Here is a 27,202-nt window from a genome sequence, read left to right as displayed (position 1 = left end):
ATCTAATCATTATTAACGGTGAAGTTTAAACTTCCTTTATCATGATTAATATAAGAAAATACAAAATGAAATAAATTAATATAAGAGCATAATAAGGAATATTATATAAAGAAAATCTAATGATGCTAAATAAGAAAAATTGAAATATTTATTTCAGATATTTAAGGAGTTAAAAAATAAACATCAATGTTACAAGAACTCTCTTCATATATATATATGTTATATTAAATCTAGATTAGAATCCCCAAATATTTATTTGTAGATATAACACAATTTGTTTATGAAAACAAAATTAATGTTCGTTTATAATCCTCTATGATATAGGATTATCAAAACTATATAAAAAAATTGCCAACAAAACATTAACAAAAACTCAAAAAACATTGTATACCTTTCTATAAACTCTGGGTGTTGACGGGGATCAGGCAACATCCCATGCTTCTAGAAGAGGATAAGAAAAATAAATACATTCATATTAAGTATAGAGTCTATAAATTACAGATACTATAATATTAAAAAATATCTAAAAATGTTCTCAAGAAAATGTTCTTATTTCAAATCAAAATCTATATATTTCTCTATTATAAATACCTATTTAAGATGCCAAAATTTATATATACCTGATCATGTAAAGGATCTACAAATCTAAAAGTATGGAGTTTTCCAAATCGTACAACCATTCCATTTTGCAATATAGTAGTTTCATATATCCTCATGTTGTTTACATATGTTTCAGCATCTCTGCTGCTAGGGGTTACCGTTACAATTCCTTGAGTATGAGCAATGACACAATGTCGAGGCTGAACGTTGGGTCCAAACAACTGTGAAAGCAATAAATTTTATTTATATTAGATATTGTTGAGAGGAAAAAGGAAAAGTAAAATAATTCTATAAGAAATATATATATATAATTTTTTTTTTACTGTACACACTATCATCCATTCACTTGTTACTAAAGACAAATCTTTCTAAAAATTACAATATTTTCCTTTGCTTTTAAGATAATACTTAAAGGATAGTGCCAAAAATTTCAGCTACATACCTGCAAATATTGCCCACCTATCGAACTGCTTCGCTCACTTCCAACTTCAGTAACATTTAGATAAAGTCTATGTTTTTTAGGAGGTCCATGACTTTCACTTCCATCTATAAAAGTTCATTCCCCAATGAGGTGAAATAATTGCAATGGCATTTTATTCATAAAATAGTAAATAGAAATTATGAAACTTTATATTTATAACTGGCCCAATATTCACAAAGAAAAGCATATTTTAAAGTTCTATTTTTAACACAATTTACATCTTTATAGTTAGGGATATCTGTAATCAAAATTATATCCATTATAGATATCAATTATTATTAGCTCCTTAAAATCATCAAATGTAGTAAATGGAAATTTTATTGAAAAAATTAGTACCATCAATATTGTTACATGAAAAATCATTGTGGAATTTTACCTGGATTTAATTCCAACAAGTATGGCAATTTTTCATTGCCATCATCAGATCTGTAACCCATATCATCTTTAGTTGGTTTTGCCTTTTTTTTCCGCTTCCTAGGTTGATAATCAGCAGGACGTCTCCTGACATGAAATGATAAAGCACCTACAACAAAGACAATTTAAAATTAATTTTTAAAAAAGAATAGTTATTTGAGCTCATTGTTTATGCTATTAATAAAACTTTTCTAGATTATTTTGAAAAAAGTAGTCTCAATAGCTTTAATATAAAAACTCAAATACAATTATATTTATTGCTAAGCAAAGAATTTTCAGATCTCAATTTCAAGTAACTAAACACAACACAAAAAATATGTTTGATGCAAAATTTTTTGATCTTAGGAAAAATAGTTATACTTTTGTTTATGCACTGTACTTTACTTGACAGTTATACTTTTGTTTAAGCACTGAAATGTAATTTTGAAAAATTTTAATTCTGATACAGTAATACCCGATATAACAAATACCATTTTTCAAAATAGAAATTTAAATCCAAAATTCTGGCCTATATGCTAAAAAGGTAATAGACTTCATCCATATACAATGCATTTTTAAAACTCTGTTAGCAGACACTCAATTGTCAATTAGCAGACATTCAAAGTTATATGATAATGAACTAAGAAATATGCCATATCACTTTCAAACAATAGTGAGTTTTTTTTAACTTACAAAAATGTTATTAAATTTTGTTTTTCTGAAATATAAAATTATATATTAATATTGTAATTCAAATAGTCAGTTAATTTTCAATACTTTTTTTTTTGAGGCTGGTAAATTGAAAAAATTTCAACAGATGATATCATAAAATATGAACAAGCAAATACTAGAAATGCATTTAATTATTTTTAGAGAAATTTCTTTTTTGATACTGGCAAGGCTCCCCATCACAAATAATTGCAAAAGATCCTATTGTAATTTGGAAACTAAATTCTGAATTAAAGGATCAATATAAAATGTTTACATGCTTAACACATTGCATGCAGAAGCAATTTTCCAAATTTTTGAATGTGTAGTATGCAAATCCCATCCTCCCCCTCATTGGCAAGTCAATCTGATAATATATAAATATTACTGATGTGAAGGAACTTAAATGATGTAAATAAAACTGGCTAATTACAAATAATTCTTTCAAATTCTTAATACAATTTTTGAATTAGGCAAGATTACAAAAAAAGCAAAATAAAAAAGAAACCCCTTCAAAGTCACAGAATATAAATTCACTGAAAAACTTTATGCTCACAAATCAAGAAAATGAGATTACAGCCTCCTACCTATAATATGCTAACATTTGGAAACACAGTTTATAATATAAATCTATCTTTACACGACAACCTCAATTTCAAGAGGTTATGTTACACACACACAATTCACTCACCTCTATTTCTATTATGTTGTTGCTGGATCATTAAAGGACAGTCATCATCATCTAATATATATTCTCTAATACCACCATTTGTTTGGAAATCAGGACCATCTGACTGACTATGATGAGAAACTATAGTCTGCACAAGACAGTACTGTACTGGATCTTCTTTGTCATATCCATATTTGTTGAGTATTTCTTTCACTACATATGATGCTGTGTCTCGAGTTGACAAAAGTAAAGTTTTATAAGGGACATCTTTATTTAAAGCTTCACCAAATATTCTGAGTGTTCCTCCTGTAATTAAAAATAAAAATGGCTCAATCCCTAAGTAGCTCGAGAATTAAATATAATTTCAACTAAGAAAGATAAAATTATCAAATAAAAATATATGACACTCAAATAAAATATTTTAAAGCTAAAAGACATTGAAGAAAATAAATAAAATGTTAAATTACAATTATTTTTAGAACACATTTCAAAAAAAATTCTAAGGCTGCACTTTTCAAACTTTATCATTGCATGATAAGTAATCAGTAAGATAACGGACTGTTTGAACATGGATAAAAAATTAAACTCATTTGAAATAATTGAGGTTTTCTAAAAAAATCTAAAATTCAAAATAAGATTCTAAATTAGATAACTATGTCTAAATATACTGGAAAAGAATTCGAAACAGTTTAGCAATTGGATAAAAAACTCAAGTATACATAGTTTAAAATTGTTGTTTTGTAAAAATCACTCAATGAGTTTTCTTAAAGTCATTTGTTGTATTTATATATAATTGTTTCAAATTGATTTGTAGCTAATTTAATTTGCATAGTAAACAGCATACACTAAGGTACTATTTACCACAGTGAAATGGAAATTCCAATAATTGTTGATGCATCTCAATTATAAGCACAATTTATATAGATTAACATCATCAAAAGATGAGTAAATAATAGAAACTGATAGCCTTAAGTGAATAATTCAATTTACTAGTTTATTTGAATCAGCTATTTGATACTGATAGTTCACAGACTAAAAAACAAATAAAAATATAAAGAAAACATCAAAAATTAAAATTATATAAGTTAAAGTAATAATTTAAATAATGGAGCTTTCTGTAATTGTATTCATAATTCATGATACATGGGATTTTCATTGTAGCTCTCAAACACTCATTGTTACTCTCTTTTTTATTAAAAAAATTGATGAATAAATATTAAATAAACTATTTCCATTATTTTAAAATAACATTAACATACCAGCATCAGATCCACCTTCTTGGCAAAATTGTTGTAATTTCTTTTCAAGGATTTGTTGACGCCTACGCCGCATCACAGCTTCAGGGTTTGATATAGATCGAGTGAAACTTGTTTCTGGCAATTCTGAATATAAGCGTTCAGCAATGCCATCTTTTTTACTTTCTTCTGCAGCCTGTAATGGAGAAGAAAAGGCTTAATAAAGACAGAAAATTTATTACACACATTATCTTTGGATCCATATTTTAGTAGTTACCAAAACTTATCTACTCCTGATAAAATATACAGATACTTAATTATACAATTATAACTAAAGAAAATAGAGAACTTTACAGCCAGAATAAGCCATAACAGAAACTAAAGTTACTATTAATTTTGAAGTCTAATTTTGTTTATAAAAGCATATACTATTTCCCTTTCTCTGCGGAGGAAGGGAAGACCCTAGATCAAGGAGACAAAAGGAATGGATTTCTTTGGAGCTGAATGGGCAAACACCCTTGTTGCTCAGATGAGTGCTGGTGCTTCATGGGACTATTTCAATATTATTTCTATAAACTAAACCTTTTGCATCAAACAAAAATGGCTTTTGAATAAGGTTTGACAGTTTTCTAAACACGGTTTTTTAAAGTAAATTTGTCCATTTGAAAATCGGTTTTTGAATTAAGAAAATAGGTTTTCCTGAACACCTGAATATTCCTCTTCTTCTCAAAAACAATTGGGACTGATCTGTCTAGCAGCTGAAGGCTTCAGCAATGAGATACTAATTTATTAACAAGTGAAGATATATCTGAATTTCTGTTAAATGAACTAAAAAATTTAAACACTGAAATAAGTTTGAAATTATTTTATCCTTTTGAAGAACGAATTCAAGAAAGAAGTAGAATTAGCAATTCTTTTGCTGTATTTGCACATTTCCAGTTCAGCGAAGAAATCTAGTACACTTACTTTAGCTTCAAAAACGAATTACTGAGCTATCTGGAAAGATACTGTCTAGAATATTTCTGAATTCTTATGTGAAAATCAATTCTGATGAAGAGCAAATCGAAGAAACTACTCATCAGAATAATGCTTTTTCAAAAGAAGCCATGGAAAAATCAATTCAAAAGTTTCTTGAAGACCCTGAAGAGAAACTTAAAAATCCAAAGACACTGAAATCTGAATTTTCATTATTTGAGTCAATGAATGAAAGACGAAAAAAAACTTAGGTTTGTTATTTGATGCCATGAAAACCATAAAACCGAACTCAGTAGCTAGTGAACGGGTATTTTCAATTTCAGGCAATATTGTGTCCAAAATAAGAAAAAAAACTTAGCCACCGTTCAGTGTTTATGTTTTTTAAAATCCTATTTTCTTAGGAGAAATTAAAATTAGTGAAAATAATTTCAATATTATTTGATAATTTTTGTTTGAGTTTTCATTATTTTGTGTAAGTAGTATGTAATTCTTAATTTTATATATATATATATTTGGACTTTTTACATTGATTTTGTTTTTTATTAGTTAATATAAATCAAATAAAATATTTTCCACATTCTATTTTTTTTTTTTTTTGACAAAAATTTAGAAGCTAGCTAAAACTTTTTTTTTTTTTTTTTGGAAATATTGAATTTGAAAGCCGGTTTTTCAAAAAGCCAGTTTTTGTATAAATCCTACTATTGAGAAGTAAGAAGACAATGCAAAACAGTGGTGACTATTTAGAAATATTTTAATAGAAGAGCTTTTAAGTAACAGATAAAAATTTTTGGTTACACCTTGCATATCATAAACCAGAAAACACTGCCAGCACAAGGAAAGAATATATTATATTGATTCTTTAATAAATTAAAAGCACCATTTCTAAACTTTCAACTTGTAATATTAAAAAAAAAAAAAAAAAAAAAAAATACTGAATGAAAATATATGTTACTTTTAATCGTTCACGCTTTTCCCTTTTCTTCTTCTCTTTCTTTTCTCTTTTTGAAAGTTTCCTCTTGAAGTTTTCATTATCACAAGCATCCATGCTAGATATCTATAAATAATATAAACATGAATTAATTCAAAACATAAATACAAACAAAAACCTTATACTGAAAAGAATGAGGTAAATTTTAAATTGGTGATGATAATTCAGTAATTATCATGGTAATGCAGTAATTATCATCTTATATGCTAGATAATCAATACCTCAATTTAAAAATATAAAAAATTTATGAAACTAGTAATTAAACATTTATTAATACACAGAAAAATCATAAATTTGATTCATTAGCTGCATAAGTTAGTGAGGAATTTTTGTTTTCCTCCAATTAAAGGAGAAAAATAAGTCTAAAAACCATTGACCTTTTTTTTTTTTGGTATTGAGAGTTATATATATATTTGGTATTGAGAGTTATATATATATATATATATATATATATATATATATATATATATATATATATATATATATATATATATATAGGTAAAGGAAGTAAATAATGAATTCTCCCAAACTATTTTGCTATTGTTACACTCATGTTTAGAAAAATGCTGTATTTTTAAACACATTTTAAAAGGTATTTGTTAAATCCATAACCAGGTAATAATGTAGTTAAAAATGAGAAGACAGAAAACATGAAAAAGAGACAGCAGGGAAATATTCAGAGCTTATATAATTTTACAAGGCAATATATATATTGGAATTCGCTTTTTGTATGAGAAAGATAGTATTTGTAGGTAGTAATCTGGATAGAATATATGAGAAAAAGGAAAAAAATTCTATGCATCTCGGAAGTATATATTCAAATTATCAAAAATTAAAATTATAAGATATTTAATTATTACAATCTAATTACAGGAAAATTTACATTTTTCTCTTAAATCTCACAGTAACAAAGATAATTTAAACTGGGCAAATTATATTCTTAGCATAAATAATTTTTTATTTAATTTTCTCTATAACAGTAATTCAGAAGTGAGGAATTAAAAACAATTATCATTAACTATCTTCAATTGCTTTTTAATCTAAACTTTTGACTTAGCTTCAGAAAGTTTTTATCAGTTATATTTTCTTACACTCTCTCTTTCTTTCTTCTTCTTTTCTGGGGGGAGGCTCCAACATTTATGAAATTAAAAGTTTAAATGGAGGAAAATGATTTACATCTTCTTTTATATTCGAAAAATTTGAATTTACATTTGCTTTTTGATTTCCCCAAAACTATTTAAAACAGAAATTGAAACTTACGTAAGATTTTTCATCCATTCTCCTCAGCAGAAAGCGGCCTTCTCGGTCATCTTTATGCCAATCCAGCTGCACTAACAAAGGTCTTTCTTCACCTTTTAGCTTCCTCTCTTCTACTCAAGAAAATGTATATTATTTGCAAACATCTAATCATGGACATACATTTTTTTTTAAAACATTCATCATTTAATCAATACAAAATATTGCATGCATAAAAATTAAACAAATTCCTTGAAATAAAAAAAGAAAATTTCTTGCATCATTATGCTTTGTATTTCAATCTTATGAGTATTCATTAATTTTTTAAAACATAATTTCTGAAAATATCTTTTCTTAAAGTGCTTTGAATTTTAAACACGTTTATAGAATTCAGTTTGTTTCGTTTTTCAGGAGACAGAATTTTGTAGTCGATTTTATATTTACTTTCCTGATCCAATTGAGTTCTGGTTTTTTTTTTTTTTTTTTTTTTTTTACATGTACATGAACTTAATTATCCAATAATCAACTTATTTAATCAAATTGTAGTTCCATAATAGTAGCAAGATCTTACAATGAATTTTTTTAAGATCAATAGTTTTCAAAACTTCTTAAAATTCATACTAATGAATTAAAAGTAAAATACTGAATAGCAGAAAATAATTAAAATAACAAAATATGTATGTTAATCTATATAAAAGTGCACTTTTAAAATACTATATTTTATCAAATTTACTTTTTTTTTTCCTTTAAAAGTCATATATAACAGTCCAGCAGGAAAAAAATATGTAATATTTGTATTTTATGCTCACATATTATTAAAACAATCACAGGGAAAATATTAAATGACAATAATGGACAGCTGAATCAAAATACTTGTTAATAAACATGCTTAAAACAAATTTTTTAACTACTGAAACCTTTTTAATCTATGAAAATATTCTCAAATAATATGCAATTTTGATTAATAGAACTGAACATTAAAATAGTACAATCATATAGAATAGCCAGCCTAGCAAATACAATTATACATATGATTTTGTAAATTAACAATTTACAAAACTGCAGCATTCTTATAAAATAAAAGCCAGAAAACATATTTAGCATGAATAAACTTCTAAAAACTGCTGAAATTCTTAAAAACATACATGGATTGTATTTGTAAATCTGAGTAAAAATGCTATTAAATCTTATGCTTGTTCATGAGGATTGAAAAAACTTATTCTTGGTGGAAAATGAATCTCATTTCAAAAAGTCAAACTAGCAGTACTTGGAAATTAACCTAATTAAAGTCTAAAATAATTTTTTATAATATTTTAAAAAGTTGATTTTGTGAATTCAAACAAATGACCAAATAAAAAATTATCTATCCGATTTCTGCAAATTTTTCAGATACTCTACACAAATTTAGAGGCTAGTGTGCAAGCTACAAAAAATATTAAGGACAAAAGTTGCAAGTGGTCATAGTACAACAAATGATGAAACGGTCCCACAAAAATTATGGAAAATACAAATTCAATATAAATTACAAAATTGATTCACTTTCAAAAAGGAAACATTTTTTTTCGGCTATATAAAGCAATTTCCTTCAAAATCAAACAGACCAAAAGTTATATAATAGATGAAAATGGCAAGCCATCAAAATGGGAACTTTTGTTCAAATTATGGCTTTACCTATTCAACAAACACTGCTAATTATTTGATTGTCTTACAGTGATTTGTAAACTGATTTTGAATTCTTTTATTAGATTAGAAATTTGGGGGGGGGGGGATCTACTGTATTTTTTGCAAACTTATCCGAATAAATGACGTTCGCGCTAACATGACCGATTTCTTTTTCCTCTTTCTTGCTTTTTTTATTAGCAAAAACTCAATTGATTTGTTTTGTTTCGTTTCTGCTAGAGACTAATTAGAAGAAAAGACAATCAAATAATAACCTTCTTATTTACGGAACATAAATCAATCCGTTTTCTGGACATTTCATTTAAATAAAAGAATAATTCCGTACCTCCGTTTTCATGTATTTCGTACAAGGCATATTCAGGAATAGATAACATTCTGATGTCAGGACGGAATTTTTCAATCAGAGTTTCGATGACATCCGTTGTGGTAGCTGTACTGGAAACTCTGATGCATTTAGTAGCTACTTTTTGACCAGCATCTTGAAAATAAAATCGCATAGCTCCATGGAACTCCAAATCCTAAAACAGACAAAAAGAAGTTAATTTAGAAGCTTTAAAAAAAAAAAAAAAAAAAAAAAAAACCTTAGAAAATTACAGCACTAATGCAAGATAGAATCATAATTAAATCACAATGAAACAATTCTTAAAGTCTTAAAAATGAATTAAAGCTAAGCTTTTGATGTGCTCAGTCATGCCAGCTTTGAAATAGGGGCATTTTAAAATTTCATCTACTGATTATCACATTTTTTTTGGGGGGGGGGGGGGCTACAAAATTATTCCATAGCCACATACTTATAAACAAAAAATGCCTTTTACTCTAACTGTATAGTAAGAAAGTGTAAAAAATAGGCGAATACAATATTAGGTTGGTTGGTTGGTTGTATAGTATTTTATGATGCAAGGAATGTTTTTGGTGATGCTACAAAAACAATAAAACGTTAAATAACAGCAAATTTTTTATAAAAAAAATAATCTCGTTTGATTTATCGATTTGGAAATCTTTGATGAAATATTTTTAAAATGTCATGGATGCACCAGAATTTTATTCCACTCCTCCAATTCAAAAGAGCAGATTTGTTTTTTTTTTAAAGATAATTATCGTGGAAAAATAATGTAGATCATATATATTAAATATTAGCAATACTTCATTAAATGAGATTAAAATTAACTGACTACAACACAATTTTTTTCTTTTTCTTTCTTTCTTTTTTCTTTTTTAATCATAACAACGAAAAGGTAAAATACACAAAACTTTTATTCAGAAAAAACTTCAAAAACTAACTTATTTTCAAAACAGGATTTCAAAATTGCTGGCTCTTTCTTCTTTTAGGGGATCAATAAGAATTAACTAAATAAAACCGAAGCAAATAATAAAGATATTTAAAGCCGTCGAAACATTTTGATTGACACCACCTGTTTTTCCAATTTATTTTTACAAACAATAATTCGAAATGTAATACATTATCTTTTTCTCATACAGGATACACAAGCGGCTGTTTATTCATAGAGTTCGGTATCAGCTGCAACAATCGTTTTTTCACCGAAACTTTAACCCACCCAAGAATAATAAACAAGAACCCATCTGAAACAATGACCATGACAATGACAGAAGTTCAAGGGAACGTTATGGCTAAAGGCTCCAGCAGATCGCGCACATTAAGATCCTTATCCGTGAGCACAGGATGGTAGAAGAATGGAAAGAAATTAAGAAAAATAAAAGCGTGATTCATACAAAGACTTGTCTGTCACTGTTATTGACACGAGGAGGGGTCGTGTCCAAATGAAAAAAATCGGGTCTGTGCTCTCCCTTTGATTTTATCGTGTACTATATGGAACTAGCTGAAACAGTGCAGAAAGCCGTCTGTTTTGTGTTTGGACAAGCATTTTGGAAAAATTCTTGTTTCCGTTGGTAGTTGCAATGTTAACATTTAGGAGTAAACAGAAAACATTAAAAAGACAATTCTTTGATTTTTAAATTAGTGTAAAAATTAATTTTGTTTAATAATATTTTCAAGCGTTTTCAAAAAGGAACTTAATTTTTTAATTTATTAAAAAAGTGTTTCAAGGTGAAAATTTCCAATTCCAAAGTATATTTTTTATAAATGTCGTCGTTTTAAGTCATACGAAGTGGCATGCAGAGTGCCAAAACATACCTAATTATTATTATTATTATTAAAAGTAAAATTAGTTATTAGATTAGTTAGAATATAATCGATCTCCCTCCCGTATACAACAATTATTTTCAAAATTTAATTACTACCTTCTACTATGGATCTGAATAGATTAACCTCCGTGAACTAGAATTTCGAGAATTATTTTTTTGTTCTGTTTTATTTCCAAGTTCTTGTCATCTGACGGAAAACAGTATCAAATATTTTTAATTGAATAAAATTACATCAAACTTCACATTAAATACTTTCAAAATATTTTAATAATAAGAGTAGCGATTCTTCTCTTTTATTTTATATTTATATATATTTAAATTAAATATAAGAATGCAAATGAAGTGGTTCGACTGGAGCATTCAAGACGCCTGAAGAGTGTTTTGGATGAACAAAAATAAAGGATAAATTTCCGACTGATGGATTTTTTTTACCAAATACGTTACTGAAATTGCTAGGCATCACTATAAAGTTTTACGAAACAGAAATTAAAATGCTCTGCTTTTTGAAATGCATCAGACGAGGGTTACACGACTTTCTAACTGTTTAAATCAAGATTAAAACGACTGTTCCGCGCCTTATACTGATCGAAAATTAAAAAATCTCAATATTTTAATCTAAACACTAAAAAAAGTTAAAGGTCAAAATTTTGAATCGACATGCGCACGTCTGATACTCAAAAAGTTATAGTTAGTAAACTTTTAAATGTCATTAATTTATAACCTTCTGCAGAAGAAAAATGTTTAATAACTGTTTCTTTCTTATATACCACGCATTCTCCATATCCTGTAGGTTTTTAACCTACTTGAACTCCTTCGCTTCTACCTACGAAGAAAATAAAGTAGAACACTTTCAAAGGCAAATCTTGCAAGAAAAGGAAAAGAAGCCCAGTGTAATCTATTTAAATCAATTATATCAAACTCAGAAAGAAAAAAAACTTATAAATTCGATATGTAAACATGATGAAACTGGTGTTGGGTTTTTAGATAAGCTACAGATTTTTTCTTCTGTCAACGAAAAATTAATGTATCTCCTGGAATAAATGTGGAAACTTAACACTATGGAGGGGGGGGGGATTTTTATGATGCAATTATTTTCACATTATCCCTTCCAACTCCCCAAACTCATTTGAAATTTTAGTTACATATTGAATCGCCGAATTTAGGAATTTTAATCCCACTTTGCATGATTTTTTCTTTTTCTTGTGAAATTAATCAGGATGATATAATTCATGCTCTAGCTTAAGGAGAAAAAAAAGTTTAAAAAATTCAAGTATAAGTATATAATATAAAATAATTTTTTTAAAAAAAGTATGATGGAAATATCTATCATCATGCAAATTTACATGTTAAGCTCAGTACAAAATCTTCAATGTCCCTCTCTTATATACCTCCACTCATTATTGCTTTTATAAGCAAAAAAATATCAGATTAATTATAAAAGATATTCAAGAAATCGCGAGTTTCTTCCAACCACAACAAACAGCGGAATGACAAGTTCAAACCCGCTATAATGAATGGGACTTTTTTTTTTTTTTTTTTGACAGCTGCGTTTTTTTATTACGCATTGTCGTGAAAAAAGTTGTCAGCAACAACCAATTTACATTACACCTGTTTGAGTACAATTTTTTGTTCACTATATGTTATGATGTAAATTTCCATCATCATGCAAAGAAGAGTTAAATAATAGCTAAATCATTCTTGGTTTTCATCAAGTGTCAATTGCTCCAGCACAATACTAATTACAATCTGCACTATTCTTAATCTGTTGCTTGTTATCCTCAGAGAAAAGCAATTCATTCTCTCATCATCGAATGCAACATCGTGGAATAACTTGACTAATAACAATTTTCAACTTTAAAAAATAATACCAAAAAGAATAGCCGAAGTACAAGACTTTTTTAAAAAAATTATTTTTCTTGCTTGAATCCTTTATGGAACTCGCTGAGTTGGCCCAGATGCTTTCTCAATATTTTATAGCCCAACTTTATCAACATACGCATCACACGTTCTTATCAGGAACCACACAATACTTTCTAAAAATAGACATTTAATTGAACGAAAAATTAGATGCCGAAAGATAAAAAAACTTTACTTACGTAATATAGATATATCATAGATAGGAATAGTGATTCTGTCAGTGATTTGCATTATACAACATCAACAGAAATCACTGACTCGCGCGTTTCGCAGTGAGAATATTGAGGTAATTCGTACTCAGAACCACGATATCCATAACCCTAGAGTCCAAATTTTGGCCACACATAAAAATCTTATTGTATTGAGAACTTAAAAAGTGTTTGAATTGTAGTCAGATGTCAAGGGTGGCAACAAATCACCCATTTCAAATTTTTACACAACACGAGTGAAAATGGATTTAAAATGAATAATCTCTGCGTGCAGAGAGAATATTTAGTGACATTGGTTCGAATCCGCGGTCTTTCGGTTTGGTTTAAAAGGCATCCAACGCAACTCCAGGTTTATGAGCATATGTAGTAAGATTTGTCCCTCAACAGATTTTTATTACGTAAAAGCAATATTCACAATATTTCCATCTTATTTTATATCAATGTCCACTTTAAATATCTTAACAGAATACACAATTCAATATCATATGAGTGATTTACCTTGCTATGGTACTGTAACCCTTTAAAAGACCATTTTTTTTTTCTAGTGATGATATATTTAAAAAATATTTTTAGGATTGAGATAGATTTAAGAAAAATGATTCATTTATAGCTTAGGAGATGCATTTGATTTATTAATTGATGATGATGTCGTGTCAGCGTTACAACGGAAAGGGGGTGCAGTAGCTTCTGAGGGTAAAGACCCCTGAGCACCCGAGGGCAGAAGTCTGACTTCTAGCTCATATGAAGATGACACTCACACACTCGCTTGCACAACCCCTTTTTAAGGTTCTCTTTTGTTCTTTCTTAAGCTCTTTCACACACCTCACAGAGAGAACACAAGGAAAAGTACAACCATGCCCGAACCAGGACTCGAATCTGGGACGCCCAGATCAGCTGATTTATTAATTAATTTGATTAATTAATAACTGAGTGACAAGTGAAGATATAATTTGTGTGAGATAAGAACAGAAACATCTAGGTTTCTGTTTTATTGAAAAAAATGGGAGAATTTATGTCAATCCAAATAACTTTATATAATGATGAATTTGATGGCAAATGTACCTTCTCTAGCTCTGGTCAGATGACAAGGGTATCAACAAAGCCAGCATCATCCACTTCAAATGTTTACATAACACGAGTGAAATTAACACTAAATTAGATAAAATCAGATCTCTTCTTTTAATTCAGATTTAAATAGTACGCCGCACTAAAGATTTACTAATTTAATCAAAATGAAATTCTGGAATTTTTGAAAGCTTTTGAGGGATATCTCGAAAAACCTGTTAAATTCGAAAGAGACTCAAATTATTGGGGCGTATGGTTACCATACTCATAGTCAAATGATAAGCCATTTTTTTTTTAATTGTTCATCAGTATACAATTTCTAATTTCAATCTGCCCATAACTGCTTATACGGTCATGCTGATGATCTATATTTAAATCAAGATCTATGTTCCAATAAATTATGTTATGCCAGATGCTATTTTAAATTCGATTTGTTTCTATTAGCATTCAACGACCAGAAGTCAATGAAATCTTCCAAATTCGAAGCAACATAAACACAATCAACGCCTACGCCCCGTTATTTCCCAATTAGCATATAAAAAAACAAACGGTCAGTATGAATGGTTGTTTTTCAACTGTTGCAAAGGGGCCCGTTCCAGAAGTTCTTTTGAGGAAAAGTTTCACGCCACTTAGGGGAACAAAAGGCAAACGGCAGAGTTCCGCAAAATGCACCCGAAGAAAGAATGGGACGGTAATTCGCGTTCAGCATCCGGTGGCTGGTCTCAGTGGGAAGTTCCTCCTCAAGCGTAACCAACTTAGCGGATTAGATACACTTGGCCCTTACTTGCCGACTGGTTCGCGGAACCGGTAGGGTGGATCATCGAACGGGAGATATTAAAATGCAGAAGATTCAATGGATTTTTTTCCCCCGTATCGATCTATTGTAGGAATGTAAGAAATGTAATTAAATGTGCATTGGTCTATAAATTTCATATTTTAAGCTTCAATGATTTTCATTATGTTTAATTTTGAGAAGTACAGTTTGTTATTTTTATTATTTGAAATATGCAATCAAATGCACTATGATATTAAGAGCAGTTTGAAATAATTAATTTTAATAAAAAAAAGATGAACTCCGTTGTTAATTTTTAAAAAATACGATTAGGTTTATTGGATGGCATATTAACTATAAACTCCGTCATGTAATGATACAATATGTATGATAAAAAAAACGTCCAAAAAGCTCTACAAGACATAACATCGGATCCAGAGCAACCAAATTTGGGACACAGTTATTTCTTGTATAACAGGTAATCATCAAGACAGAATTTTCAAAATTTTAATAAAAAATTATTTAAAATGTTAACGTTTTTCTTACATAACTTTGAAGAATAATACTTCACACACACTATTTTTCTGCATAACATAATTAAGTTTGATTATTGTGTTTTGTTACTTTCTTTGATCTTTTTTTATAAAATGGAAATAACAGATTCAGAACTTAGGATCTCTTAGTCGCATTAAAAAATTTTTCAATGATACCAATTTTATTTCAGTGCGATTTTCTGATAAATTTTAAAAAATATTTGTAGCAACATATTATGATACTTTTCATTGTTTCAATTAATAAATTTATACTCAGCGCTTCACAACGATATTAAATACATTGTGCGTGTGTTTACGTCCACATTACTGCTTCTATAATAAGGAATGAATTTTAAAAATATAAAAAGAATTAATTCCAAAACATTAGCCATACCACGATGTTTCGGCCTAAAAGTTAAAATTTCCTATATATTAATTTTTAGCAAAAAAAAAAAAAAAGTTTTAAAATAGTCATTTAGATAAATAATTTTATAAAGAAAAGTACGCCAAACATACACAACATAATTTTCCAATGTTAACTTCCAATTTTCCAACTTCTAATTATTTGATCGATGCAATCAAAACACAAACATTATATAAATAAATTTATAATACGATAGCCAATATGCAAAAATTTAATTTAATCAAATTTAATTACATTAAATAAAAGCACTAGATTTACTTTTGCCAACAATAAGATAAATAAAGGGTACAGCTTAAAAATATGGATTTAAAATGGATGTATATTGTTTTAATAATTGGGATTTTCTTTTCTTTGGGATTCTTTATTACACTTTTAAATACTAAGAAAATAGTAAATAAATACTAAATAAATTAGATGAAAGATATGAATTAAAATGGTTGCATTTTTATTAACTTTTTTATACTAAAGTATAACTTCAATTAAAGGAAGATAAAATATAACATTCATTGTTTTACTAAAAATGATGCATTTAAAATTTTGTCTATGGTACGTCACAGAATCCACATACGCTAAGACTAGAACTTCGGAAGTTACTTTTAGAGTGTTTCTGACGCAAGTTTATTCACCTTACTGGCGGCAACTGTTCAAATATGCACTCAAACGACCTACGCACAGAATCCGATTTTAACCACTAAATCAGCCGCCATCAATTTGCATATATTAAGATTAGTTCAGCTTTACACAGAAATTTCTGGACATAATCTTAAGATATTTTATGGCAAATTTGATTTCTTTTAAATAACTTTTAAGGTGTATGTACACACTTGAAACTTCGAAAATCGTTCAAAATATCGAATATTTTTTTATTGCTTAATAATGTTCTCTGATCCTTTAGCTTTCAAACGATACCAAGATGTTGCCAATATTCCAAATATTTCTCGAGTTATAAATATTTTTCTTGAATTACTTTCATTGAAAACTCTAGTTACGGTGTTTTTAAAACTCATTTTATGAAGAATGATATTTTCCCACTATGTTGCTTCATTCAAACAATCATAACTCAACAATAAATTAACTAAATACAGTTATTTATATATCAAAACAATCTGTATGAAATAGCGGATGTTTTGTGCCACAACCAAAGTAATATTTATAGAAATAAATTTTTAATAGCTGTTTAAAAGTTAAAATGACAGAAAAAATCTCGCTTTTTCTATTCATCGTTGATGAAAAAATTGTAAAAAAAATAACTATCTATTTTTATAACTTGATTGAGGCAGACAACATGAAGACTAATATTAGGCATCATTTCCAACTAGAATTATGTGTCTGTACAAATTAGAATTTAAGATATCATGTTTCAAAAAATAGGCTAATTAGCTCATTAAATATTAATTAATTAATTAATAATTAGTGTAATATGGTTTTTTCTCACTGAAATGAGTTTAAACATATATTAATAACCTACTGTGAAAAAATTGGATTTTTAAAGTTAAAATTTAAAAAAAAATCTTCAAGTGTGTACGTACACCTTAATAAACAATTTATTTTATTCATCAGGGCTTATATTATTTGTATACACATTTATGTATGGATTTACTGTATTCAAGTTGCTAACAAAAATGTCTCAATAACAGAAAATATATGCATATTAATACATCTGCAGCATATAATAATGAAATGGGGGGGGGGGGTCGAACTTCGTAAAATAGTGAATAGTGCAAAATAAACATAACAAATGCGTAAAATAAGCATGATCAAATCAAATGAATTAATTTATATTAGAAGTGTTTAGAAATATTATAGAATTATTACATATTAAGAAAATTAATCGATATCAAAAATGACAAAATTCGATTCCGAAAATATTAAAATTTGTGCTTCGTGGAAATGTGTCATATCGGTTTATGTCATAATATAGTAGCAAATAAATTGATTCATTTATCTTTTCTTTCTTTCTTTGAATTGGTCGTTTTTAGTTTAGCCGACAATATATCAATATTTTTGATTTGCTAAATTTCGAAAATATAATTGAAAAAATTTATCATGCTTAACAGGCAGATCAACGCAAACGTCTACATTTAACATACATTTTTTTTTAAATCATTAATTAAATTCCAAAACTTATAAAATGTCGATTATTTTTTTCAAACGCTATACTGTAAACGCCCAATCCTATACAATAAATTATCCAAACGAATTCTAAAAAGAAAAAGAAAATGCCAACGACGCAAATAATAACCACAGAGTAGTGTAGGATTTGTTAATTATGTAACTAAATGGATAAATAGTTAAAAACAATATTTCTAATTAATGCATGAGGAAAAGAAGCCTTTCTAAACAATAAGTCACCCTGCTTTGTTCCTCTTAATTATGTAAAATTATAAATTAAATTCATTCACTGAGAAAAAGGTGAAAATTCTCAAAATCAAAAAATTCCTCCATTGTTGTATTCTTATGCCTGATTTCCATGGAGATACTCAAAATGTGCAAGCAGTATAAAGAAACGGAAGGAAGGTTGAAATAAAATAGAATTAGAGAATAGAACAGAATAGAACCTGAAAATAAAATAGAATTTTGCATAGAGAAAAAGAAAATCAGAAATTTCATACTCTATTAATGCGAGTCAATTCATATCACGTCATAAACATGTGACATGCAAATATGCAACTAAATACTATACAGCGTGTCATTTAATATCAAGATCATTTTTTCTTTATACAGAATTCACATTCTCATTCATATTTTTCCAGCATTATGATGATTAATTCATACTTCGCGCACTTCTTACCTTCTCGTTTACCAGGATACAACTTAAAAAACATTGTAATCATTCAAAAAATTCGAAATTGAGATTATGACGAATCGACACCTTTCAGATCTCCCCTGAATCGGAAAAACACATTTTTGGAGCCATGTATGTTTATCTGTGAACAAGATATATAAAACGTGCTTTGAATTAGAAGAATGGAATTTGGTATAGAAATTTCAGATCAAATATGTAGATTTTTATCAAATTTTCAACGAAATCCATTAAAAAGAATGTCTGTCTATATCTGAATACAAGATAATTGCAAAATAGAGAGCTAGATGGATAAAATTTGGTAAGAAGATTTAGCATTTAACACATCAATACCTATCGAATTTGGAACTAAATACCTCAAGCGTTTAACCATCTATCGATCTGTAATTTTATGAACAATCAAATGCGGTAATTAAAAAAAAAAAAGCAATGATTTAAATATATGAAATTTGGTACGTGATTTTGCGATTACACTTGTAGTTCCGAGTGAATTTTTTTTTAATCTAACGGGAAAATGGCGTCAAATATATATATCAATTTTCTAATATTAACCACATTCCATTTTTTTTTCGTTAATAGACTATCCTAACTATTGTTCTCAAACACCATACAATTAGTAATGTACATTTTAGAGAATAAGAACATTACGAGGAGACCATTTCCGCTGGTTTAGTAATAAACTGAGTTATTGCTCGATCTTTTAGATTTATAACTTGAAGTAGAAAGACACTCGCCAACCGTAATTTCCAGCTTTCGTTTCACAATCTTGCATTACTTAAAGAATGGAATGCGGTATTGTGAAGTAACTGTTTAAAGTTACATCAAGTTATGCATTGCATTTTTAGGCTAAAAATTGCATACAATAATATAATTTATTTTCAAAAATCTATTCTAGTCAATGTTACTTTTAATTAAAAATACAGTTGTATAATGATCTTAATTAAACACATTTTAGACTATATCAAAGGAACTTCAGTTAAATTTTTCAAAAAAAGTGCCTCAAACTAACGAAAATCTTCAGGGTCGCCCTGCTGTGACCTTGCAATCTTAAGCTCCAAAAGAGATCTCTTCCTATTTTGGAACATTCAATCAACCATTTTCCATCAGTTCAGCAAAATGCGTCGTTTTTTAACAGAGTTGTACATCTAAATGACGTTTTTTTTTATTTTAAAATTATTTCCTAATTACCCAAAACGCGTTGGGTTGCATGCGTTGAAGTCATTTACGCAACGCTTATTTTTTTCATTTAATCAACATCCATCAGCTTTTTCGTCAGCTAAAGAACACTTTCTTTTTGGTATCGCTGCACGTGAATCCCGTCTCCCCATCCCTTCCACCGACTAAAATGTTTTCTTATATAAAAAATTTCTTGTAACAAAAACTCTCTTTTCAACCCAACCAACCTCTCATAGAAAAAATTTTAATTCCTTTTGTCTTCTTTTAAAAGATATTTAAATTTATTTAATTTAGAATAGTGATGCAAGGTTCTCACTGAATCAGTGATACATAGTTATATACAAAGGAGTCTGCATAACAAACTAAATGCATTAAAAAAACAGCTATACAGTTTAAATTAGACTTAATCCAATAATGCTAACCATCACGAATGATTCTAATGTAAATAAAAAAATTTTAAAAAACTACAAAGAATAATTTTCTTAATGTCACGAGAAGCAATTGCACGAAGCTGAATATATTCTAATTTGCTCTCCTACCAACTGATTAACGTTTATCAGGTGAGTATGAACTGACCTTACAGGTTCCTAAGAATATTAGCTGCAAAAGAAAATTGTTAGTCAAAAAATATGCAAAGGAAAAGGGGAATAGTTTAGTTATACTAACGTCCCGTTTTAAAGTAAGACTAGGGCTATTTTGGGACAAGACCTCGTAATTTTGAACTGCGGTCAGATGACGAGGACGACACATAAACTGGCAGCTCTTCTCCAAACTTCCACAATACACCAGCGGGAGGACGTTTGGTCCCGACGGATTTACCATGCATTAGACCGCTTACACGACGGTTTTTCGGTAAAATCCGGTCTCGAACATGAAACCCACTGGTTCCGAAGCCGAGACCTTTCCAACAGGCCACCGCGGCCCAGGAAAAAGGAGGAAAAATCGAAATTGGGACCTCTATCCGAAAAAAAAAGTCGTAGCACAATTACGTCTTAAGTTTGATTTTACATATCGATCTAAGAATTCGCAGAAGTATTGTCAGTTTAAAAACATTATGTTCAAAAAACAAAGAAATTTATACTCGGTGATTATACATTGAATGAGCTCCATTTGCATTATAACAGTTCAATTAAAATCCGAAATTTTTTTTTCCATATCCAAATACATAAACAGCCATAAAAACAGAATTAATATAAAATGCAAACTGCTGTGAATTAATAACAAATTATTTAGTAAATAAACGTTGAATAAACAGAAAAGGCGAGATGCGTTCCTAATAGCACATTCACTTATTAATAAAGATATTAGCATGTAAGATGGTTCTTTTAGTGAGACAAAAGCATTATATCGAAAAATGTCCTGTGAAGCAAGTCATTAAGCTTATAAAATGGGAATTCAGAGAAATACGCTGTATGAAGTATCCTTTTCCATCTTGAAATCCGTTTTTCTTTTGTTAAATCCATTAAAAACCTCAAATTTTCTTTACAGACAGTAATTCTTCCCTTTCCCAAAAAGTGAAAAATTTATCAAACAGATTTCAAAAGAAAAGAAAAAAAGGATTAGATAAAATTATACTGCACACAAAACCATTCCTAAGAAGCAATACAAAGAGAAATAATAGAAATAACATAAAATGACTAATACATACACAATGGAGACAGTCAATTTTGAAAAAAAAGTAGTAATTGTAGATGATTCAGATGAAAGCCATGAGCACCAAAACTTTTGATTCGGTCACATACGGCAATACATGTGATTTTTTGAAATAAATGATAAGAATAATGCTTATCAAGTTCATTCGTGCATTAAATAACTTCTACATGCGTGCAACTACTTCACTGTAGTAAGCCGTATCCATTTCTTGGTAAGTGTTGCCAAATGTTTAAGTTTCCGAAATTTTAATGAAAAGGTTATTGCCATACAAATCCTTTATATCTAAGATCAAACTGTGTCTGGTGAATAGGTCCATTGGATAGTCCCAATATTTTGTACTTCATAAGAAACACAAAAAATGTCAGTCCAAATATATCAAATTTCAAAATGTATATACTTATTCGTAAATGTAGCAAAAGGTAAAAAAATAATAGAACACAGAAATAATTGTAGAAAATAACAACTGTTACAACCATTTATTTATGAATGATTCGTACACGAATACATAGTTTCAGACATTATAGTCTACGGTAGACTCCCGATTATCCGCGGTGCGGATTTGACTGATTTTTTTTCAAAAAGGTGCAGTTTTACAGTTATGCTTTTGTAATTACATAATACATTACAGTATTAAAACAGTACATATGTATTAATTTTTCTGTGTATCCTTGACGCTTCTCGTAAGTACAAAGCACTTTTCTGTTTTCATTAACAAAATGCATTTTAGGTTAGTTTTGAGTGATATACTAAAATATTAAGCGTTAGTTAAACATTTCCTGCTGTTTAATTTACGTTTCATGGTACATAAAATGACTTTTCAAAGTTGGAATGACTGTTTTCTCTTTTGCTATACCCGTTTTTAGCTTTTTTCGTAAAAGCAGATGGCCAAACTCACTGACAGTTTGCACCACAACATCAAGTGTTGGTCCTGTCGCCACTTTAAGGCGGTTTAGGAAAATAGTGGATATTTTTACTATATTAAGAATCATCAAACATAAATAAAACACAAAAAATAATTTTGGCTTAAATATTTCGTTCAAGTTTGATGATTTAAAAAAAATGATTCGTTTCAGCTCATTATTAGAATAGTATCTTCTTCATTTCCCAATCACGATAATATTTTCCGGAAGAAAATGAGAAGGCGAAAAAAAATTATAATAGAACTGGTTTACACTAAACTTTAACCATGTATATCTGCTCTATTTCAATTTTTAGAAAATCATCCATTACGATAAAATCCTTGAGAATTCTATCATGCATTTAGTAAGACTGTACCTACATTATGACAAATGGTTATAAGTTTCGAGGGAATTTGCACAGGTATATATTTGTAGCAATAAGAGAAATTTAAAATTTGTAAGCCAATATTTTAAATTATTCATATGCATCGCGTCAAATTATTATTTAACTAAAGAGAATTGCTGAACTTTCATTTCTCGTACCATCCCATTAACTTGCGTTATTATAATACGTTTTAAAACATTTTTATTAATTCGTTTCATGCTTGGTAAAGATGGTATTCCATTATTGATTTTTCATTCACCTCCCGAAGTGTTGGATTGCTTAAGTCTTGTACAGTTGCTTATATTTGATGGCAAACACTATTTTAATATTTTTAGAACTTAATGATCAATTAACTGAATCAAATTTAGATTTTATGCGACTGGCGCCACCTGGTCAAGTTTTTGAGGAGAAAATAATTTCAAGTTATCTAGTATTTGTAATAATGAATTACAAATTAAAATACTAAAAGGTAGAAAATAATTAAAAGAAAAAATATTTTTCAGTACATTTATGATAATTAACTCTTTAGATTCTACTTTCTTTATTTAAATCCAACCAATACAATAACCAGTTGAAGATATAAAATAGCAAAAAATTCTTTCTCGTTTCAAAAATTCTAATATTATCACAAGCTATATTACCTTTTTCTTTTCTTTTCTTTCTTACCACCAATGTGGGCAGTAATTGATATTTCATATCACGATGTTTTGATATCTAAGTAAAATATTTCTATGATGAAGCAACTAAATGATAATAATAATTTTTTCCCTCCTATTTTATAGATTGATAACTTATTCAATGTACGCATATAAAAGGCTAAGAAGAACTCATTCCTAATACATACATGTCATAGAAAACATTTCCATAAAAAAATTTTTAATTACTTTTAAAATAATAATAATATATTGCACGTAAGAATCCTCAATAACATTCTATATTTAAGTTTATATATTTATTAAAAGTGTTCAAAACATAGCATTTTGAAAAGTAGAGAAACCAACCAAACATTCCAATCTCTTGAGTTATACATATACTCTGCCACATTAACAATCCAGTTATCTGAATTATTTAACTGCTTCATATGCATATCCGACCACCAATCAGAATTTTGAGATCCTCCCTTTCCGCCCCCGGGAGGTCTCTCCAATAGAATTTCAGCTTCTATTGCAATGATTTTCTTGGAAAATTTGAAAGGTCAACAGTGTTAATAGAATACATCTGAAGAATTATAAAATCTAATTAATGATGCATTTTATTACAAATATATTCGACAATCAAAGATTAATGTAATGTTATTAAACAAAAATATTCAACTAAGAAGCGATGTTGGCTAAAATTTCCGTTCGAATTTTTACAATTATGCGTTCAAGAACTGAAAACTTAGTGTTTCAAGAAAAGAATCCACATTTCTTTTTCAGCTGTTCCAAATTTGTAATTGTTTTTCTATTTGCTTCTTGGTACGCTAGTTTTCGATCACAATATTGCATTTTAATATTTAAAATTTTTTTATAAAATATTTATTTTGAGTAATTTTGAGTCTATAATAATGGCACCATTTGGTAGAGAATTTGGGAGATAACTGCTTTCGAAGTTAAAATGTTTAAATTTTCACAAAAAAACGTTTTTCACTTAAGCCGCATTAAATGTGTTCTTTCTTATACCACCAAAACATTCTTTTATTGAAAAATGTTGCTCAGAATAAAAATATATTAATAAACAAAATATTAACTTTTTTTTTAAATTACAGCCAGTCACTCCGTTAATACAGAACTAAGCCGTATAAACAGGGTTTATTTTTGACTGGCTGACAAAATGTTAGTTGTTGAATGATAAGTGCTGACGCCCGCAATAAAGTTTGTTATTTCACTATAATGCAACATGAAAAACGATTGTAATGAGGAAATCATAAACCAGAACCTTATTTTTGAAGCTTGTGTGGCTTCTATGCCAATTCAAAAAATACATGGCTCAAATATTGACAGTTTTAAAAGCAGATTTAATAAAATTCTACACATGATGATGATGTCGTGTCCACGTTACCACGGAAAGGGGGTGCAGTAGCTTCTGAGGGTAAAGATCCCTGAGCACCCGAGGGCAGAAGTCTGATTTCTAGCTCATATGAAGATCACACACACACATTCGCTTGCACAACCCCTTTTTACAGGGGGGCACATTCACACGCCTCACAGATAGAACACAGATGAAGAACAACCATGCCCGAACCGGGATCCGAACCCGGGACGCCCAGATCACGGGGAAGATGCGCTACCCCTATGCCAGGACGTCGGCTTCTACACATTATGTTTTTTTAAAACACACACACACACACACACACACACACACACACACACACACACACACACACACACATTTTTGAGCGTATTGATGATCAAATGTTTCAATGGCTTATTCTTATAAAAAAATATACTTTCTTATCCAATACTCTGTAAAGTTGCTTGGCATAATTCAAGAGGGAAAAAAAGCGACTTAAATGAACAATGAAATCATCTATAAAAAAAATCGATGACGCTCTTTACACGTAAAAACAGATAACGGCAAAAGAAAAGAAGAAAAAAAATGAATGAAGATTACAAGAAAGGCAAGGTGATGGAATGTGACAAATAATATGATTAGCACATCAATGGATGGTATTTCCGGCATAAATTGCATTTAAGAAAAAGATAAAGATTGCCAAAGTTATCAATGAATGTCATTACATCAACTTTTCAAGATACAATATTACAATGAACAGGGTGCTGCGATAATCAGTGGGAATAGTCTTCCCGGTACTTTGCAATAAAGGAACTCTCCCCACCCCCATAAAACTGTGCGCTTTGTAAAGACTATGAACGCCAGAAGTATTCGAACTTTCGTTTTGGTCTAACACATAGCAGATTTCTTGCTTTGTAGCAAGGTAAAGAAAATCGAATAGGCATTTTGAAATTTGTATTTTATTTTATATTTTTAATGACAATTGTATTGACACTAGAATTGACATTAACAATTGTATTTTAATGAACGGCATTGTATTAATGACAACTGACACAGAATTACAATTTTAATATATATTTCAATTATACAAATTGCATTCTAAAACTATTGCAACTGCGAAAGTACAGATCGACAAACATTGAATCCAGTGACGGAGTTGGTTACAAAATCTGATAAAAATCCACATTTTTGATGTGAAATTTATGTACAAAATTTTACCCGTTTAGCTCTTTATGTTTTATAACTACTGCGCTCATTTGTACTCGGATAGCCGGACAGGGAGTGAATGTATCTCATTCAAAATTTAATAAAAGTCTTTACATTTCGTATAAAGACCACACACCACACATCATCCGTCAAGCTCAAAGTGTTTTTCAGCTATAATTTCAAAAACGTATTGTTAGTACTCGAGATTTGAAAGGAGGCAATTCGGCAAAATCCCCAATTCGATTTTTTGACGATTATTATTTTCTCTTTGTATACCCCGTATACAAAAAGAGAAAAAGAGCTCGAGCTAAATAGCGTCTAAAATATATCGAAGAAACAATTACAAAATTCAGTAGCATTGTATGTTTTATTACAATTAATAAAGTTAAAAGTAATCTAATGACTTTGCGGATGTCCAAATTGTAATAAACATCAAATTCAGTCTCGTTTCAAGAAACAAACTTCGGATCGGATCCTCTGTACGGCCTTTAGAATATCCAATCATAACTAAGTTAGATTTTTCACTTTTTTCAAAAGTGACCTCGTGATTTCGACATATTTCCATGTTTCAAAACTTCTCCCGAGTTCGAGAAACACATTTTTGAAATTACCTCAGTTCGTCAGTAAATAAGCTAACTGAACCAGCTGGAGTGTCCTCCCCCCCCCCCCAAAAAAAAAACCTTTCTCGCATACTCGCTAATAAAACGTTATCCCTCATCCCTTACAAAAAGATCTTGGGTACGGCAGACAATGTCTTGCATGGCATTGGCGTACATTACTTGCTAAATATTAACCTTTGGCGTGAATTATAGATTTTTACTGAATCGTATGATCCTTGTAAGTTTTTGGCCATTAATTCCTGACATGCACTTAATAGTACCCGGAAATCAAATTTATTTTTTAGACGCGTTTTCCCAGTCAACTGGAACAAGATTCTGATATAGAATTAAAGCTGTAGTCATGCAAACGCATACCAAATTCAAGTTAATGCATTTTTATCGCGTTTACAAGTTTCTGAAATACAGACCAACATTTAGAG

At 29.0% G+C, this 27,202-nt stretch overlaps 1 protein-coding gene across 2 annotated transcripts in view; it reads right to left on the bottom strand.

Moving 5' to 3' along the window:
• The window catches only part of LOC129974933 (afadin-like), a 110,165-nt gene that overhangs the window by 22,485 nt on the left and 60,478 nt on the right, over positions 1-27,202 (bottom strand). For both annotated transcript variants that reach the window (XM_056087735.1, XM_056087736.1), the window contains exons 2-10: positions 9,292-9,484; positions 7,311-7,420; positions 6,015-6,116; positions 4,112-4,283; positions 2,874-3,158; positions 1,458-1,604; positions 1,043-1,146; positions 621-821; positions 392-441 (exon numbers count right to left, since the gene is read on the bottom strand). In XM_056087735.1, the coding sequence (XP_055943710.1) occupies positions 392-441; positions 621-821; positions 1,043-1,146; positions 1,458-1,604; positions 2,874-3,158; positions 4,112-4,283; positions 6,015-6,116; positions 7,311-7,420; positions 9,292-9,484 (1,364 nt within the window). The remainder of the gene's footprint in view (positions 1-391; positions 442-620; positions 822-1,042; positions 1,147-1,457; positions 1,605-2,873; positions 3,159-4,111; positions 4,284-6,014; positions 6,117-7,310; positions 7,421-9,291; positions 9,485-27,202) is intronic.

Source organism: Argiope bruennichi, chromosome 7 (genome assembly GCF_947563725.1).
Source record: "Argiope bruennichi chromosome 7, qqArgBrue1.1, whole genome shotgun sequence".
Taxonomy (NCBI): domain Eukaryota; kingdom Metazoa; phylum Arthropoda; class Arachnida; order Araneae; family Araneidae; genus Argiope; species Argiope bruennichi.
Note: the sequence above shows the minus strand (reverse complement) of the source record. Positions and strands in the feature narration are given on the sequence as shown.